This window comes from Calonectris borealis, unplaced genomic scaffold (assembly GCF_964195595.1).
Source record: "Calonectris borealis unplaced genomic scaffold, bCalBor7.hap1.2 HAP1_SCAFFOLD_40, whole genome shotgun sequence".
NCBI lineage: Eukaryota > Metazoa > Chordata > Aves > Procellariiformes > Procellariidae > Calonectris > Calonectris borealis.
In genome coordinates, this window is record NW_027441454.1 from 739,941 (window position 1) to 759,092 (window position 19,152).

A 19,152-nucleotide genomic window follows, 5' to 3' on the forward strand; every position below is an offset into this window, starting at 1 on the left:
GCACTGGAGCAGATTTCCCAGCGAGCTTGTGTCATCTCTATCCATGGAGCTTTTCATGCCCAAGGTGAATAAAGCCCTGAGCAGCCTGCTCTGACTCCATAGCTGACCCTGCTGTGAGCCGGAGGTTGGCCTAGAGACCTCCTGACCTCCCTTCCAGCATGAAGGATTCTGCATTTCCATCCACCATGGATCTTGCCTTCATGATGGAAGGGAAATCACACAGGTTCCCGGTGACCATTGAAGCCAAACAGAAAGTTTGGTCAGATGATCGGTGGCTTTCTTGTCCCACTCCAGGCATTGTTGCTCAGATGCAGGACTGCTTGGTAGGTCCCCCAAAACAGCCCTGATTAATGCCTATTCTCCACCTTTTCTTTTCTTTTTCCCTTTTTTCCCTGCTCACAATTTCTTCCCCTTGACCATCCTTGTATGCTCCCAGGCAAACAGCCCACCCGTGTTTTCCCTTTCCTCCCTGGCCCTTGTTTTACTTCCTTTGTATGCTCATTTGGTGTTTCTGAGCTTGTCACCATAGAAATTCCGACCTTGGTCAGCAATATCATTGAACGAGTGCCTCCTTTTATTATCTGCAGCGTCCTGCAATTTCTCATGCTGATATCTTGTCAGAGGCACCCCATGTCAGCATGAGCCATCTGCGTGCACATATTAAAAGCTGGTCCAATGGTGCTTCACTCCTGGGGCACCTTGAAAAACTCTGGGATTTGGCAATAGAAACCTCATGAAGTTTTACAAGTAGAAGTGGTCAGTCCTTTACTGGGGGCAGAGTAACCCCATACAAGAGGGCAGGTTGGGACCTGAACAGCTCAGGACTTACCCTGAGGAGAAGGGCCTGGGCATTAGGAGGGATGCCATATGAGCCAGTGGTGCACGCTCACCATGTATGAGGCCAGCTGCTGTGGGGCTGCATTATGGGGTGCGTGGCCACCCAGACAACAAAGTTATCATTCCCCTTGTCTCAGCACTGCTGTGGCCACATCTGGATTATCGGTGTCTGGCTTTGGGGCTCCCTGATCTGGAGGAATGGGGAGGAACTGTAGAGGCTCCAGAGGCGATCTGCCAGGAGGAAGTTTGGAGCCTGTGTAGGCTGAGGATCCTGGAATTCTTTAGACTGGTGAAGTGGAGGCTCAGGGCACAACAGGCGTAGCCAGCAACTGGTTGAAGGGTGGTTTCAGAGATGATGGAGCTTTTCTTTGTAGTGGGAAGAGAAGAAAACCTCCACAGATTGCAGCTTGGAAGGTTCAGACTGCAGGTGAGGAAAAAGAAATGTTAATCAAAGGGTCATGTTGTGGTGCAAGAGGTCACCCGGAGGGAGTCTGGATCATCACATGGCTTTGTATTTCAAGGTACAACCAGCGAAGGTGGAGAGACATCAGTGAAGGCAGAGAAATTCCAGGGTGAGAGCTAGATGGGAAAGCAAGATGGGTGTCTGCAGCCTGAATGAAAAGTAAAGTTGCCCCTCAGCCTCCTTTTCTCCAAACTAGGCAGACCCAGAGTCCTCAGCCGCTCCTCATAGGACATTCCTTCCAGCCCTTTCACCAGCTTTGTTGCCCTCTTCTGGACGCATTCAGGTACCTTCAGATCCTTCTTAAATTGTGGGGCCCAGAACTGCACACAGTGCTCAAGGTGAGGCTGCACCAGCACTAAATACAGCGGTAGGATCACCTCTTGACTGGCTGGTTCTACTGTGTTTAACGCACCCCAGGGTGCAGTTTGCCCTCTGGGCTGCCAGGGCACACTGCTGACTCCTGTTGAGCCTGCTGTCGACCAGCACGCCCAGATCCCTTCCTGCAGGGCTGCTCTCCAGCCACTCCTTTCCCAATTTATACTTTGCCTGGCGTTATTCCGTCCCAGGTGCAGAATCCGGCATTTGGACTTGTTAAATTTCATCCTATTAATCATTGCCCAATGCTCCAACCTATCGAGATCCCTCTGCAAGGCATCTTGTCCCTCAAGAGAGTCAACGCACCTCCCAGTTTGGCATCATCAGCAAACTTGCTAATGGTGCATTCAACTCCTGCATCCAGATCATTGATAAAAATATTGAACAGAACTGGCCCTAGAATTGAGCCCTGAGGAACACCGCTGGTGACCGGTCACCAGCCAGATGTAGTCCCATTCACCACAACTTCGCCACCAAGGCGAAGGGCTCCGGAGCGGAGGATCGCGCCAGGGAACCCTTCCTAAAGCGGCAAAACCGCAGCAAAAACCGCGAAGGCAAAAGCGCAGGGAGCGAGAGGGAGCCCCAGCACCCCCCCTCCCCCGAGCCGGAGGAGCGAGCTCCTGACGAGCGGCGGCTCTGACTCAGCGCGGGCGGGGACAGGCGGGACGGTGGCCAAACCCCCTTGGTTACAAGAGCAGCGCGGAGGATGTGCGAGCGACCCGGAGCTCAGTGAACAGGGCGGGCAAACAGGGCGTGGTGCGTCAGCAGGGCGTGGCGCGGCAGTTTGGGCGGCAGTTCGCGCCGGCAGGGCGTGCGGGGAAGGCGAGCGGGCAGGGCGCAGCCCCCCTCCAGGCTCCAGAGGCTAGCTCAACTCGTGGTCATCGCCCTCCCAGAAGAGGACCTGGCCATGGTATCCACTCGGCCGAAAGCCATCGCCAGGAGAAACGTGGCGACCCAGCCCGACCCCCACGCAAACACACATCTGTCCAGGTCTCCGGCTGCAGGGAGTGCCTGAGCCTGTCCCTGGTACAGGAGGGCAGCAGAGACGACGCCTGTGTGCGCTGTGACCAGGCGGATGATCTGCTCAGCCTGGTGGCAGAGCTGAAGAAGGAGTGGAGAGGTTAAGGAGTATCAGGGAGTGCGAGAGGGAGATAGATTGGTGGAGCCGCACCCTGCCGTCCCTGAGGCAAGGACAGCACATGGAGGCTCCACAAGAAGCAGAGGATCCCCTGGCCTCTTGCCACCAGGCAGAGGGAGGGGACCCAGGAGACGGGGGGAATGGACACAGGTCCCTGCTCGGGGCGCCAGGCGAACCCCCGCCCGGCCTCCCTCACCCCAATCTTCCCAGTTGCCCTTATAGAACAGATACAGGGCCCTGGAACTTGAGGGCCAGACAAACGAGGACGCAGATGAAGGCCCATCCAGGGGGTTGCCTGAGGCGAGGCAGTCAGCCCCACGCATTACGACTGCCTCCGCTAAGAAAAAAAGGAGGGTAATTGTCGTAGGTGATTCCCTCCTGAGGGGGACCGAGGGCCCAATTTGCCCGCCAGACCCATCCCACAGGGAAGTCTGCTGCCTCCCTGGGGCCCGGGTGAAGGACATTACTAGGAAGCTCCCTAGTCTCATGCAGGCCTCCGATTACTACCTGCTACTGGTTATACAGGCTGGCAGTGAGGAGGGCCGGATGGGATCCACCCGAGGGTACTGAGGGAGCTGGTGGAGGAGCTTGCCGAGCCGCTCTCCATCATTAACCAGCAGTCCTGGTTAGCTGGGGAGGTCCCGGACGACTGGAGGCTCGCCAATGTGACTCCCATCTACAAGAAGGTCTGGAAGGAGGATCCAGAGAACTACAGGCCGGTCAGCCTGACCTCGGTGCCGGGGAAGATCATGGAGCGGTTCGTTTTGAGGGCACTCACGAGCCATGTCCGGGACAACCAGGGGATCAGGCCCAGCCAGCACGGGTTCATGGAAGGCAGGTCCTGCTTGACCAACCTGATCTCCTTCTATGTCCAGGTGACCCGCCTAGTGGATGAGGGAAAGGCAGTGGATGTGGTCTACTTGGACTTCAGTAAGGCCTTTGACACTGTCTCCCACAGCATTCTCCTAGAGAAGCTGGCGGCTCACGGCCTAGACAGGTCCACTCTTCGCTGGGTAAAAAACTGGCTGGACGGCCGAGCCCAGAGAGTTGTGGTGAACGGAGTTAAATCCAGTTGGCGGCCGGTCACGAGCGGTGTTCCCCAGGGCTCAGTACTGGGGCCGGTCCTGTTCAATATCTTTATCAATGATCTGGACGAGGGGATCGAGTGCTCCCTCAGTAAGTTTGCAGACGACACCAAGCTGGGCGGGAGTGTTGATCTGCTGGAGGGTGGGAAGGCTCTGCAGAGGGACCTGGACAGGCTGGATCGATGGGCCGAGGCCAATGTATGAGGTTCAACAAGGCCAAGTGCCGGGTCCTGCACTTGGGCCACAACAACCCCAGGCAACGCTCCAGGCTTGGGGAAGAGTGGCTGGAAAGCTGCCCGGAGGAAAAGGACCTGGGGGTGCTGGTCGACAGCGGCTGAACATGAGCCGGCAGTGTGCTCAGGTGGCCAAGAAGGCCAACGGCATCCTGGTCTGTAGCAGAACTAGTGTGGCTAGCAGGGGCAGGGAGGTGATTTTTGACACCCCCAAAACAAACAGGTCATGGACCAGACATGGACCTGGGACGCGCAACCCCGTGGCTCAGGTCCAGCACATGGGCACGACATCCCCAAACCCCACAGGTCATGGACCAGACAGGGACAGGACACGCCAAACCCTGTGGGTCAGGAGAAGGACATGGGCAGGACTGCCCCAAACCTCACAGGTCATGGACCAGACACGGACGGGCCACCCCAAACCCCGTGTGTAAGGGCCACGATGGGGACAGGACACTTCAACACACCACAGATCATGAACCAGACAGGGACAGGGCATCCAAAACCCCTTGGCTGAGGGCCAAGATACGTGCAGGACACCCCCAAACCCCACAGGCCATGGACCAGACAGGGACAGGGCACCCCAAACCCCGTGGCTCAGCGCCAAGACACGTGCAGGACACCCAAAACCCCACAGGTCATGGTCTAGACAGAGAAAGGACACCCCAAACAACATGGCTCAGCGCAAGGACACTGGCAGGATATCCCCAAACCCGACAGGCCATGGACCAGACAAAGAAAGGGCACCTCAAACCCCTTCGGTTAGACCAATGAAATGGGCTGGAGAAGGCCAACCCCCAGAGGTCATGGACCAGAGAGGGACAGGGAAACCCAAACCCTGTGGGTTAGGGCCAGGGTATGAGTCTGACAGCCCCAAACCCCACAGGTCGTGAACCAGACAGGGACAGTGAACCCATAACACCGTGGCTCAGTTCCAGGACATAGGCAGGACATCCCCAAACCCCACAGGTCATGGACCAGACAGAGAAAGGGCACCCCAAACCCCATCGGTTAGACCAACGACATGGGTTGGACAAGCCCAAAACCCACAGGTCATGGACCAGAGAGGGACAGGGAAATACAAATCCTGTGGGTGTGGGCCAGGACATGGTCTTGACACCCCCTAAGCCCACAGGTCATGGACCAGACGGAGACGGGCAATCCCAAAACTCGTGCGTAAGGGCCACGATGAGGACAGGACACTTCAACACACCAGAAGTCATGAAACAGACAGGGACACGGGACCCCAAACCCCATGGGTCAGAGCCAGGACACGTGCAGGACACCCCCAAACCCCACAAGTCATGGACCAGACAGGGACACGACAACCCAAAAAATGTGGGTCACAGCTAGGACACAGGCAGGACACTCCCAAACCCCACAGGTCATGGACCAGCAAAGCAAGGGCACCCCCAACCCCATGGGTCAGAGCCACGACATGGGCTGGACAAGCCCAAACCCCACAGGTCATGGACCAGACAGGGACAGGTCACCCCAAACAACATGGCTCAGCGCAAGGCCAATGGCAGGATATCCCCAAACCCCACAGGCAATGGCACAGAAAGGGACAGGACACACCAAAACACGTGAGTTACAGCAAGGACACTGGCAGGACACTCCCAAACCCCACAGGTCATGGACAGTCAGAGAAAGGGCACCCGAAAACATGTGGTTTAAAGCTCGGGCACTGGCAAGACGTCCCCAAACCCCAAGGTCATGGACAGACATAGAAAGGGCACGCCAAACCCCATGGGTTGGAGCCACGACATGGGCTGGACAAGCCCAAAACCGACAGATCATGGACCAGACATGGACAGGGCATCCGAAACACCCTGGCTGAGGGCCAAGATACGTGCAGGACACCCCCAAACCCCACAGGCCATGGACCAGAAAGGGACAGGGCACCCCAAACCCCGTGGCTCAGCGCCAAGACACGTGCAGGACACCGAAAACCCCACAGGTCATGGTCTAGACAGGCACAGGACACCGCAAACAACATGGCTCAGTGCAAGGACACTGGAAGGATATCCCCAAACCCCACAGGTCATGGACCAGACAAAGAAAGGGCACCCCAAACCCCATGGGTCAGAGCCACGACATGGGCTGGACAAGCCCAAAACCCACAGGTCATGGACCAGACAAGGACAGGGATCCCAAAACCCTTTGGCTTAGGGCCAGGACATGGGCAGAACATCCCCAAACCCCAAAGGTCATGGACCAGACAGGGACCCGGAACCCCAAACCCTGTGGCTCAGGGCCAGGACATGGGCAGGACATCGCCAAACCCCAGAGGTCATGAACCAGACAGGGACAGGGCACCCCAAACCCCATGACTCAGTCTCAAGACATGTGCAGGACATCCCCAAACCCCAAAGGTCATGGACCAGAAAAGGACAGTACACCAAAAACCCCATGGCTCAGCGCAAGGACACTGGCAGGATATCCCCAAACCCCACAGGCCATGGAATAGAAAGTGACAGGGCACTCCAAATCCCGAGGCTAAGGGCCAAGACAGATGCAGGACACCCCAAACCCCACAGGTCATGGACCAGAAAAGGACAGTACACCAAAAACCCCATGGCTCAGCGCAAGGACACTGGCAGGATATCCCCAAACCCCACAGGCCATGGAATAGAAAGTGACAGGGCACTCCAAATCCCGAGGCTAAGGGCCAAGACAGATGCAGGACACCCCAAACCCCACAGGTCATGGTCTCGACAGGGACAGGACATCCCAAAACACGTGGGTCACAGCTAGGACACTGGCAGGACACTCCCAAACCCCACAGGTCATGGACCAGACAAAGAAAGGGCACCCCAAACCCCATGGGTCAAAGCCATGACATGGGCTGGACAAGCCCAAAGCCCACAGGTCATTGACCAGAGAAGGACAGGGAACACAAAACCCCGAGACTCTGGGCCAGGACATGGGCAGGACTTCCCCAAACCCCAAAGATCCTGGACCAGACAGGCTCCCGGAATCACAAACCTCATGGGTCAGCGCAAGGATATGGGCAGGACAACCCCAAACCTCACAGGTCATGGACCAGACAGAGACGGGCCAGCCCAAACCCTGTGCGTAAGAGCCATGATGGGGACAGGACACTTCAACACACCACAGGTCATGAAACACACAGGGACAGGACACCTCAAACAACATGGCTCACCGCATGGGCACTGGCAGAATATCCCCAAACCCCACAGGCCATGGAACAGAAAGGGACAGGGCACCCCAAACCCCGAGGCTCAGAGACAAGACACGTGCAGGACATCTCCGAAACCCACAGGTCATGGACCAGACAGGGACAGGACACCCCAACACACGTGGGTTGAAGCTAGGACACTGGCAGGACACACCCAAACCCCACAGGTCATGGACCAGACAAAGGGGACCAGAACCAGAGAGCGACAGGAAAACCCAAACCCTGTGAGTTAGGGCCAGGACATGGGCTGGACACCCCCGAACTCCACAGGTCATGGAACAGGCCTGTGGAAGCCCTGTCTGAGAACGTGGAAAACCAGGACAAAATGCTAACTTCAGAAGAAGATGTGCGTGGGGACAATATGGAAAAGAGCCAAAGGGAATCCCCCAAAAAATCACGTGAGCCAGACAAACCAGCCAATGAGCCCATGAACTCCAAACTGGATTTCGAGGTGCCAAAGAGAGAGGAAGGGTGCTGGTGGGGAACTCCCTTTCCCCGTGGTTGTGGGGGATCTGACAGGTACCTGTAAGACCCCTGTGGGGTGCAGGTGGGGGCTGTATAGGTCTCCTTGTCCTTAGGTTGATGACCTGATTGCATGTTTCTAAAAGCTCTGGCTGACTGAGTGAGGGGAGAAGTCAGGAGGGTGCTGGCACTTGCCCACGTCCACCTGAGGCACACCAGCCAAACCCAGTATGCTGTGTGCGTGTCATGCCAAGGGATGGGGAAGGGAGTGGTGGTGGTGGATGTAAATGTACTGAATAATGTAGGACCTGAGCAGGACGTACACGGTATGGAATAAGGGGTGGAGGTTGTACTGGGTCTGGCTGGGATGAAGTGAATTTTCTTGTTAGCAGCCCCTCTGGTGCCGTGCTTTGCCTTGGTGGCCCAAACAGCTCTGATAACACACTGACATCGTAGCTATTGCTGAGCAGCGCTTGCCCAGCGTCAAGGCCTGCTCTGTTTCTCCCTCTGCCCCAACAGTGAGGGGGCTGGGGGTGGCAAGAGGCTGGGAGGGGACAAAGCCAGCACAGCTGACCCCCAAGTGACCAAAGGGATATTCCACACCACGTGATGTCATGGTCAGCAATAAAACTGGGGAGGAGGGTGTGTTCTTTGAAGTGTCCTTTACTCAGAGACTGGCTGGGCATTGATCTCCTGCTGTGAGCGATTGATTCTGCACTTATTAAACTGTCTTCATCTCGACCCAGGAGATTTTTTTTTCTCGCTTTTTTTCTTCCAGATCCCTCCTCCATCCCACTGGTGGGGAGTGAGCAAGTGACTGGGTGGGGGCTGCCACATGGGGCCACTCCACCACGTGGGCACATAGCAAATAGGTTGGTATGTGCTTGTGAGGTCCCTGGTGCCTAAGTAGATCATAGGCCGAGAGCTGGCACATGGCTTGTGTAAGTGGTTGTGACATTACTGATACCTGAGTAGCTGATAGGCCAAGAGTAGGCACGTAGCTTGTGAGGTCACTTGTACCTTCATATCTCGTAGGCGAGTAGGTAGCAAGTAGGTGGCTTTGTGGTGGTCAGGTCACTGATGCCTGAGTAGATGATAGGCAAGAGGGAGGCACATGGCTTGGGTATGTACTTGTGATGTCACTCTTGGCTGAATAGCTGATAGGCCAGGACCAGGTGCATGGCCTTTCTAGGTGCTTGTGAGGTCACCGGAGGCTGAGGCCCTCAACAGCAAGTACACGGCAAATGGGTGTACATGTTCTTGTGAGGTCCCTGGTGCCTGAGGAGCTGATAGGGCAGGAGCAGGCACCTGGCATTGTACTGGTTTTGGCTGGGACAGAATTAACTTTCTATTTAGTGAAACAGTGAGCGCGCGACTGTATGGGACTTAGCTGCTGGCCGGGGTTAAACCACGACAGGTACGTGTAGGTTGTTTTGAGGTCACTGGTGCCTGAGTAGCTGATAGGGCAGGAGCAGGCCCATGGCTTGTGTCTGTGCTTATGTGGTCACTCATGCCTGAGTAGCTCACAGGCCGGGAGTAGGCCCATGGCATGTGGAGGTGCTTATAATGTCATTGCTGCCTGAGGAGCTGATAGGGCAGGAGCAAGTCCATAGTTTCTGTAGGTGGTATGAGGTCATTGGTGCCTGAATAGCCGATAGGCCAGGAGCAGGCCAATATGAGAGGCAGATGCTATGACATCATCTGTGGCTGAGTAGCAGATAGGCCAGGGGCTGTGTAGGAGCTTGTGTTGTCACTGGTGCCTGAGTAGCTGATAGGCCAGGAGCTGGCACATAGCTTGTGTAGGTGCTTCTGATGTCACCAGAATAATATTTAGGCCATGCCCAAATGCGGCCTTTTGGAAGAACCAAGGTCAGCAGAAGTCCGTACGCCGCGCACACGTGTGACAGCGTAACTCGTACACACGGTGTCGGCAGTAGGAAGGTGTGAGGTCACCACCAGTATAACTCATGGGCACGCAGCAGTGGCAGGAGGAGGGTGGCAGCAGCCGTGGCACCGATGGCACCCCGTGGCTGTGGGGCTCGGTGCAGAGCGGCCGTGTGCTGCCACAAGGGCATCCCGGGGGATGGGAGCTGCCCGGCCCTGTGTCTGCGAGGCCGAAGGAGCAGCCCCTGCAGCCCTGGCTGGAGCAGTCGGGGTGGGGGTGGCTCGGGGGCACCCCAGGGCTGTGCCCGGGCACGGTGCCACGAGGAAACCACAGACTTCCTGCCTGGGCGCTGCGGGGGGAGCGCGGCGAGCGCCGTGAGGCCACGTGGGCTGTGGTTTGTGCACCTGCAGGCTGCGGCTCCCGATGCGCCGGCGGGGAATAACGGCCCCGTGGTGACACGCTGAGAGCCAGGGATGTGTCTGAGCCTCTGGGCTGTTCGTCTGCTGCCAGGGCAGGGACGTGTCCCAGCGCTGGCTCCTGGGAGGGGTCTTCCATGGGCTCTCCAGGGAAGGAAGGGGGAGCCAGCACTGCTGGGATGAGGTTCTGGCCTGGGCTAAGGCCCATTCGCAGCTGCTGCTGCCAGCAGAGGGGGGTCTGTAGCAGGGGCAGGGGCTGTTTCCTTCCCTTCCTGACACAGACCCTGCTGCAACCCCAGCCCTCGGGTCCCCCTGGCACGGGGACGGCTGGACTCTCTCACCTTGGGCTCTTGGATGGGCCTGGCGTAGGAGATGCTCAGTACTCCTGGTCAACACAAGAGGGTTCCAGGGGTGAAAACCCCATTTCCCCCCCAACAACCTGCCCTGTCCTGTGACGGCCCCCCACCACAGTGACGTGACACCTGCAGCAGAGCCGTCTCTCATATATGGTCACGAACGGCGCTGGAGAAGTTCATTGGAGGGCTGGGCTGTGTCGGAGGGGAGATAGCTCCCGATAATGTCTAAAAAGGTCCTGCTGCTTTGATTGGCTCCTCCTGCAGCTGGGCTGGGATCTGCAGAGATATATTGCCCTCCTGTCATCATTGGCCCCAGGAGGCCCCAGGAGCTGAGGCAGGGAGCGTGGCGCAGCAGGGATGTGCTGGCAGGGCAGGAGGCTCAGGATGGGCACAGAGGGACTCCTGTGCCCTCAGATGCTCTGGTTGCTCCTCTGGGTACAGCTGTGCAGCGGTAAGTGCCCGTTCCCTTGTCCCACAGCCCAGGGCCAGCGGGCGCCAGCATGGTCATAGGATCTGTCTGGGAATGGGTTTCTTTGAGGTGCTACTGAGCTGAGGGTCAGAAGGTGCTCGAGTCCATGGACCCTGTGCCTGCCTGTCTGGGTGGGAGAGAATCTCCTTTTCCAGGGCTCCGGCGTTTAGGGCAGCCTGTGCCTGGCTGGATTCATAGACGCTCGTAGACACCCTTTTGGGACCCTCTCTTCCCCAGCCGGTGGTGGCCTCTGGAGCCAGTGGTGGCGCAGCTGGCGATGGCAGCACGCAGAGATGCCCAGGGCACTGTCAACCTCTGGGGTGCCCCGGAGGGTCTGTGTGCTGCTCCCTGCCTCCCGGTTCCAGGGGAGCCCTGACCCCCTGAGGGCAGTTTGTGCCCTGAAGAGAGAAGGGGACGGGGACATCTGCGTCGAGAGACATCCTTCCTGGGGGGCCCGGCCCAGCGCAGGGGCTGGGCTGACAGCAGGGGCAAGGAGGGGCTGTGGGTGGGGAGATCATTGGAATCGTCTCGGTGGGAGCTCGGAAAGCCCTGGGGGTGGGGGTGGGTTTGGATGGTGCGGGGGCAGGTGGTTTGCATGGGAAGCCAGCCTGGGTAGACGGGGCTGTTCAGGGGAAGAGGGGTGGGCTGGGGAAGAGCGGGTGCCCTGTGCAGGGCTGGGCACAGTGTGGAGGTGTGCGTGGGCAGGGGGTAGGTGGCCGTTGGGGTGGGCAAAGGTGCCTTGTGTGGTGGGATGGTGAATGACCCGGCAGGGCCAGAACTGCACACCCCCAGCCTTGTGCAGCGCGTGGGGATAGAAGGGACCCCTGCACTACACTGGGGACAGCCTGGAGGGGAGTGGGCTCCCACCCTGGTATCTCGGATATGGCCAGGGCGTTCCCCCAGACCTGCAGAGCTGGGCCTTGGCACTCTCCTGACTGGTCCCATGTTGATATTTGAAGGGGCTGCAGAGGTGAGGCTGGTGGATGGCGGCAGGCGCTGTGCTGGGAGAGTGGAGGTGAAACAACAGGGCCAGTGGGGGACCGTGTGTGATGACTACTGGAGCATGAACGATGCGGCAGTGGTTTGTAAGCAGCTGGACTGTGGGTCTGCTGTTGGAGCTCCTCAGTACGGACACTTTGGGCAAGGATCTGGCCCCATTTGGATGGATAATGTTGGCTGTAAAGGCACCGAATCTGCCCTGTCTGACTGCCCACACAGAGGATGGGGTGAAAATAACTGCGATCATGCTGAGGACGCTGGAGTGATGTGTTCAGGTAAGGGCAGAGCCTATTCCCCTTCTGTGGGGCTGGGACAGGGGAAGAGACCTGGCTTTGCCCTCAGGGAGCAACAAGTGGGCACCGGAGCATTGTTCAACGTGGCCGGTTGCACTGCCGAGCTGGGACTGTCATTGCTGGTGTCCCCTGTCCCTCGGGAAAGCCCAGTGGGAACCTGCCCAAGGGTGCCCATACCCTGCCTGGCCCCTGCACTGGCTCAGATTAATCCCCCACCCTGCCCTGCATTGTCTGTTGATTCCCATCTTTCTCCTCCTGTTCACCCAGGACCTGTCTGGCAGTGCCAAGGGCCAGGTCCCCCCATGCAGAGGCACCAAGAGTGACTCCTGTGGCCACCCACAGTACCGGGGAGGGGCGTGAGATGGCTAGCTACTTTGGGGTTGTGCTCCCTAGCAGACACAAGTCCCTTGGCTGAATCAAAGGGGTTGCTTGGAGAGGAGGAGCGCTTGGCCTGGTCTGAGGAGCGGGGTGGCATGTGGCACCTTTCCCAGGGTCACCCCATGAAAGCCTGCCCGCGGGGACATGGCCCCGTCCAGGAGGGCTGAGCTGCTGCCCAGCCTCTCATGTCTGTCCCAGCCCCTGGCTGCCTTGCACTTTTGGGTTTGCCAGCATTTACTGGCACTCCCCTGTGCCTGCCCTTGCACTGGGAGCTCGTGTAAGCCCAGGGTTGCTCTCTGTCCACTCTCCTGCCCTCCGCCTGGCTGTTGTCCAGGGACATGAGCATCCAGCAGCGCACTCTGGCCATGGCTGAGGACCTTTTTGCTGGGCAGGTGCTGGAGCAGGGGCTGGCACAGACACCCACCGCAGGTACAGCCTCACTCTTCTTTTGCCCTGTGACATGTCCCATCTACCAGCAGTGCCCCACAGCCCAAGACCCTCCTGGGAAGAGGGCACGTTTCTGGTGGCACCAAGAGGTTCCTCATGCCTGGCCCTGAGCTCCATGGGGCAGAGCAAGCTGCAGCAGGCAACAGCGCCTGGGCTCATTTCCCTGGAGCCCAAGTGCTCTGGGAGCTGCAGTGCCCAGGGACCAGTGCCGGGCAGCCCAAGGCCTGTGGGGCAGCAGCAGTTTGTCTGAGCAGTGCCTGTGGCAGTGGGTTTGGGAGAGAAGCAAGCCCACAAGTGCTGGGCTGATTTCTGAGGAGCGGCAGGCGGGCCCTGCTGTGTTTGTGCCATCAGCACCCCCTGAGAGCCGCTGGGGTGGTCGTGGGGCTTTTTGCCTTAGGCCACCTTGGACGCGGGATGTGGTCAGGGGACTGCCAGAGGGCTGTGGGACATCCCAGGAGTCTTTGGTTGCTCTGGGATCTGGCTGGTTGGTCAGAGGGAGTAGCCCCTGCTAAGGACATATAGTGATCCATGACGGGGACCCTTGGAAAACTGTCTGTGACTCACACCTTGGTCCCAAAGGTGCCACCATGGTCTGCAGCGTCTGCTGTGTGTCTGCAATAGACACATACCCTTGAGTGCTGTGATGGTGTAGAGAAGGGGTGCTGGGGGTCTGGACGTGTCTGTGTCACCAACAGTCCCCCAACAGCTTCCTCTGGGATGCGCAATGGGTAAATTGGTCACAGCTTGCTTGGAGGTGATGTGGGAAAGTGGGCATTTAACTGCCAGAGAGCTCTCAGTTGGTTTGGTTTCTCCAGGATTTGTCCGGCTGGTGGAAGGGAAGAACCGCTGCTCAGGACGTGTGGAGGTCCATGACGGGGACCAGTGGAAAACTGTCTGTGATTCCCACTTTGGCCCCAAAGCTGCTGGTGTGGTCTGCAGGGAGTTGCAGTGCGGTGTGGCACTGCCTGTGGCTGGGCCAGCTCCCTTTGAAGAAGGGGTGGGTCCCATCTGGGCCGGAGAGCTGCAGTGTGTGGGGAATGAATCCCTCCTCGCCTCCTGCCCCAGGGGGTCCCCCAGGGACCAGCCCTGCACCCGCATGAACAGCGCTGTTGTCACCTGCACAAGTAAGGACTCAGGGTGGGGTGCTGAACACTGGGGTGAGCTCCAGCTTGAGGGGGGGCAGGCTGTGCCTGTGGAGACAAGGGAACTGGGGGGTGTGTTCCCACAGGCTGGCAGAGAGGTGACCTTCTGGGGGATCCCAGACAAGGGCAGGGCTGGGCTGATGCCCAAGGACAAGGAGGGGCCATGGGTTGGGAGGGCTCACTGGGATCATCATGTTGCACCCCAGGGGACACAGAAAGGCCTGAGGGTGGAGGATGTCCTGGCAGATGCCCAGGGCAGGCTGTGGTCCAGGGGAGCTCGGGGCCCTGGGCAGAAGCAGCAGTGTGTGCTTGGGGGAGTCCTGGTGGGGGCAGGTCTCTTCTCGGGGTGCTGGCTGGGGAGGAACGGGTGCCCTGGGTGGGCATGGGCCGGGGGCAGGTTGCAGGGGGCCGTTGGGGTGGAAGGAAGGCTGGGGTGCCAAAGTCTGTGGGGCCACGAATGAGCCAGCAGGGCTGGAGCTGGGCATCCCCAGCCTTGCACAGCCCATGGAGATAGAAAGGACCCTGCACTACCCCGGGGACAGCCTGGAGGGGAGTGGGCTCCCACCCTGGCACCTCTGACTCCACCCGGGCAGGGGTTCCCCCAGCCCCACAGTGCCGGTGGGCTCAGCGCTGTCCTGAGTGGTCCTGTGTCAGTGTTTGAAGGTGCTGTGGAGGTGAGGCTGGTGGATGGCGGCAGGCGCTGTGCTGGGAGAGTGGAGGTGAAACAACAGGGCCAGTGGGGGACCGTGTGTGGTGACGACTGGGACATGCACGATGCGGCAGTGGTTTGTAAGCAGCTGGACTGTGGGTCTGCTGTTGGAGCTCCTCAGTACGGACACTTTGGGCCAGGATCTGGCCCCATTTGGATGGATGATGTTGGCTGTAATGGCATCGAATCTGCCCTGTCTGACTGCCCACACAGCGGATGGGGTGAAAATGACTGCGATCATGCTGAGGACGCTGGAGTGATGTGTTCAGGTAAGGGCAGAGCCTATTTCCCTTCTGTGGGGCTGGGACGGGGGAAGAGACCTGGCTTGCCCTCAGGGAGCAACAAGTGGGCACCGGAGCATTGTTCAATGTGGCCGGTCGCACTGCCAAGCTGGGACTGTCATTGCTGGTGTCCCCGGTCCCTCGGGAAAGCCCAGTGGGAACCTGCCCAAGGGTGCCCATACCCTGCCTGACCCTGCGCTGGCTCAGATTAATCCCCCACCCTGCCCTGCATTGTCTGTTGATTCCCATCTTTCTCCTCCTGTTCACCCACGACCTGTCTGGCAGTGCCAAGGGCCAGGTCCCCCCATGCAGAGGCACCAAGAGTGACTCCTCTGGCCACCCACAGTACCGGGGAGGGGCGTGAGATGGCTAGCTGCTTTGGGGTTGTGCTCCCTGGCAGACACAAGTCCCTTGGCTGAATCAAAGGGGTTGCTTGGAGAGGAGGAGCGCTTGGCCTGGTCTGAGGAGCGGGGTGGCATGTGGCACCTTTCCCAGGGTCACCCCATGAGAGCCTGCCCGTGGGGACATGGCCCCGTCCAGGAGGGCTGACCTGCTGCCCAGCCTCTCATGTCTGTCCCAGCCCCTGGCTGCCTTGCACTTTTGGGTTTGCCAGCATTTACTGGCACTCCCCTGTGCCTGCCCTTGCACTGGGAGCTCGTGTAAGCCCAGGGTTGCTCTCTGTCCACTCTCCTGGCCTCCGCCTGGCTGTTGTCCAGGGACATGAGCATCCAGCAGCGCACTCTGGCCATGGCTGAGGACCTTTTTGCTGGGCAGGTGCTGGAGCAGGGGCTGGCACAGACACCCACCGCAGGTACAGCCTCACTATACCTTTGCCCTGTGCCATGTCCCATCTACCAGCAGTGCCCCACAGCCCAAGACCCCCCTGGGAACAGGGCACATTTCTGGTGGCACCAAGAGGTTCCTCATGCCTGGCCCTGAGCTCCATGGGGCAGAGCAAGCTGCAGCAGGCAACAGCGCCTGGGCTCATTTCCCTGGAGCCCAAGTGCTCTGGGAGCTGCAGTGCCCAGGGACCAGTGCCGGGCAGCCCAAGGCCTGTGGGGCAGCAGCAGTTTGTCTGAGCAGTGCCTGTGGCAGTGGGTTTGGGAGAGAAGCAAGCCCACAAGTGCTGGGCTGATTTCTGAGGAGCGGCAGGCGGGCCCTGCTGTGTTTGTGCCATCAGCACCCCCTGAGAGCCGCTGGGGTGGTCGTGGGGCTTTTTGCCTTCGGCCACCTTGGACGTGGGATGTGGTCAGGGGACTGCCAGAGGGCTTGGGACCTCCCAGAGGTCTTTGGTTGCTCTGGGATCTGGCTGGTTGGTCAGAGGGAGTAGCCCCTGCTAAGGATATATAGTGATCCGTGACGGGGACCCTTGGAAAACTGTCTGTGACTCACACCTTGGTCGCAAAGGTGCCACCATGGTCTGCAGCGTCTGCTGTGTGTCTGCAATAGACACATGCCCTTGAGTGCTGTGATGGTGTAGAGAAGGGGTGCTGGGGGTCTGGACGTGCTTGTGTCACCAACAGTCCCCCAACAGCTTCCTCTGGGATGTGCAATGGGGGCGATTGGGTCACGGCTTTATTGGAGGTGATGCAGGATGTGGTCATGAATCTGTCAGAGGGCTCTGGGAACTCCCAGTTATTTTGATTTTTTCCAGGATTTGTCCGGCTGGTGGAAGGGAAGAGCCGCTGCTCAGGACGTGTGGAGGTCCGTGACGGGGACCAGTGGAAAACTGTCTGTGATTCCCACTTTGGTGCCAAAGCTGCTGGTGTGGTCTGCAGGGAGTTGCAGTGCGGTGTGGCCCTGCCTGTGGCTGGGCCAGCTCCCTTTGAAGAAGGGGTGGGTCCCATCTGGGCCGGAGAGCTGCAGTGTGTGGGGAATGAATCCCTCCTCGCCTCCTGCCCCAGGGGGTCCCCCAGGGACCAGCCCTGCACCCACATGAGCAGCGCTGTTGTCACCTGCACAAGTAAGGACTCAGGGTGGGGTGCTGAACACTGGGGTGAGCTCCAGCTTGAGGGGGGGCAGGCTGTGCCTGTGGAGACAAGGGAACTGGGGGGTGTGTTCCCACAGGCTGGCAGAGAGGTGACCTTCTGGGGGATCCCAGACAAGGGCAGGGCTGGGCTGATGCCCAAGGACAAGGAGGGGCCATGGGTTGGGAGGGCTCACTGGGATCATCATGTTGCACCGCAGGGGACACAGAAAGGCCTGAGGGTGGAGGATGTCCTGGCAGATGCCCAGGGCAGGCTGTGGTCCAGGGGAGCTCGGGGCCCTGGGCAGAAGCAGCAGTGTGTGCTTGGGGGAGTCCTGGTGGGGGCAGGTCTCTTCTCGGGGTGCTGGCTGGGGAGGAACGGGTGCCCTGGGTGGGCATGGGCCGGGGGCAGGTTGCAGGGGGCCGTTGGGGTGGAAGGAAGGCTGGGGTGCCAAAGTCTGTGGGGCCACGAATGAGCCAGCAAGGCTGCAGCTGGTCATCCCCAGCCTTGCACAGCCCATGGAGATAGAAAGGACCCTGCACTACCCCGGGGACAGCCTGGAGGGGAGTGGGCTCCCACCCTGGCACCTCTGACTCCACCCGGGCAGGGGTTCCCCCAGACCCACAGTGCCGGTGGGCTCAGCGCTGTCCTGAGTGGTCCTGTGTCAGTGTTTGAAGGTGCTGTGGAGGTGAGGCTGGTGGATGGCGGCAGGCGCTGTGCTGGGAGAGTGGAGGTGAAACAACAGGGCCAGTGGGGGACCGTGTGTGATGACTACTGGAGCATGAACGATGCGGCAGTGGTTTGTAAGCAGCTGGACTGTGGGTCTGCTGTTGGAGCTCCTCAGTACGGACACTTTGGGCAAGGATCTGGCCCCATTTGGATGGATAATGTTGGCTGTAATGGCACCGAATCTGCCCTGTCTGACTGCCCACACAGCGGATGGGGTGAAAATGACTGCGTTCATGCTGAGGACGCTGGAGTGATGTGTTCAGGTAAGGGCAGAGCCTATTCCCCACCTCTGGGGCTGGGACGGGGGAAGAGACCTGGCTTGTCCTCAGGGAGCAACAAGTGGGCACCGGAGCATTGTTCAATGTGGCCGGTCGCACTGCCAAGCTGGGACTGTCATTGCTGCTGTCCCCGGTCCCTTGGGAAAGCCCATTGCGAACTTGCCCAAGGGTGCCCATACCCTGCCTGGCCCCTGCACTGGCTCAGATTAATCCCCCACCCTGCCCTGCATTGTCTGTTGATTCCCATCTTTCTCCTCCTGTTCACCCAGGACCTGTCTGGCAGTGCCAAGGGCCAGGTCCCCCCATGCAGAGGCACCAAGAGTGACCCATGTGGCCACCCACAGTACCGGGGAAGGGCGTGAGATGGCTAGCTACTTTGGGGTTGTGCTCCCTGGCAGACACAAGTCCCTTGGCTGAATCAAAGGGGTTGCTTGGAGAGGAGGAGCGCTTGGCCTGGTCTGAGGAGCGGGGTGGCATGTGGCACCTTTCCCAGGGTCACCCCATGAGAGCCTGCCTGTGGGGACATGGCCCCGTCCAGGAGGGCTGAGCTGCTGCCCAGCCTCTCATGTCTGTCCCAGCCCCTGGCTGCCTTGCACTTTTGGGTTTGCCAGCATTTACTGGCACTCCCCTGTGCCTGCCCTTGCACTGGGAGCTCGTGTAAGCCCAGGGTTGCTCTCTGTCCACTCTCCTGCCCTCCGCCTGGCTGTTGTCCAGGGACATGAGCATCCAGCAGCGCACTCTGGCCATGGCTGAGGACCTTTTTGCTGGGCAGGTGCTGGAGCAGGGGCTGGCACAGACACCCACCGCAGGTACAGCCTCACTCTACTTTTGCCCTGTGCCATGTCCCATCTACCAGCAGTGCCCCACAGCTCAAGACCCCCCTGGGAACAGGGCACGTTTCTGGTGGCACCAAGAGGTTCCTCATGCCTGGCCCTGAGCTCCATGGGGCAGAGCAAGCTGCAGCAGGCAACAGCGCCAGGGCTCATTTCCCTGGAGCCCAAGTGCTCT

General features: G+C 59.3%; 1 protein-coding gene and 1 pseudogene across 1 annotated transcript in view; one reads left to right on the plus strand and one right to left on the minus strand.

Moving 5' to 3' along the window:
• Window positions 1-19,152, minus strand: part of LOC142076277 (scavenger receptor cysteine-rich type 1 protein M130-like) — a 294,015-nt pseudogene that overhangs the window by 187,469 nt on the left and 87,394 nt on the right.
• The window catches only part of LOC142076258 (scavenger receptor cysteine-rich type 1 protein M130-like), an 81,244-nt gene that overhangs the window by 42,263 nt on the left and 19,829 nt on the right, over window positions 1-19,152 (plus strand). Inside the window, exons 4-6 of the mRNA XM_075138628.1 lie at window positions 11,890-12,195; window positions 13,474-13,479; window positions 14,844-15,150. Of these exons, the coding sequence (XP_074994729.1) occupies window positions 11,890-12,195; window positions 13,474-13,479; window positions 14,844-15,150 (619 nt within the window). The remainder of the gene's footprint in view (window positions 1-11,889; window positions 12,196-13,473; window positions 13,480-14,843; window positions 15,151-19,152) is intronic.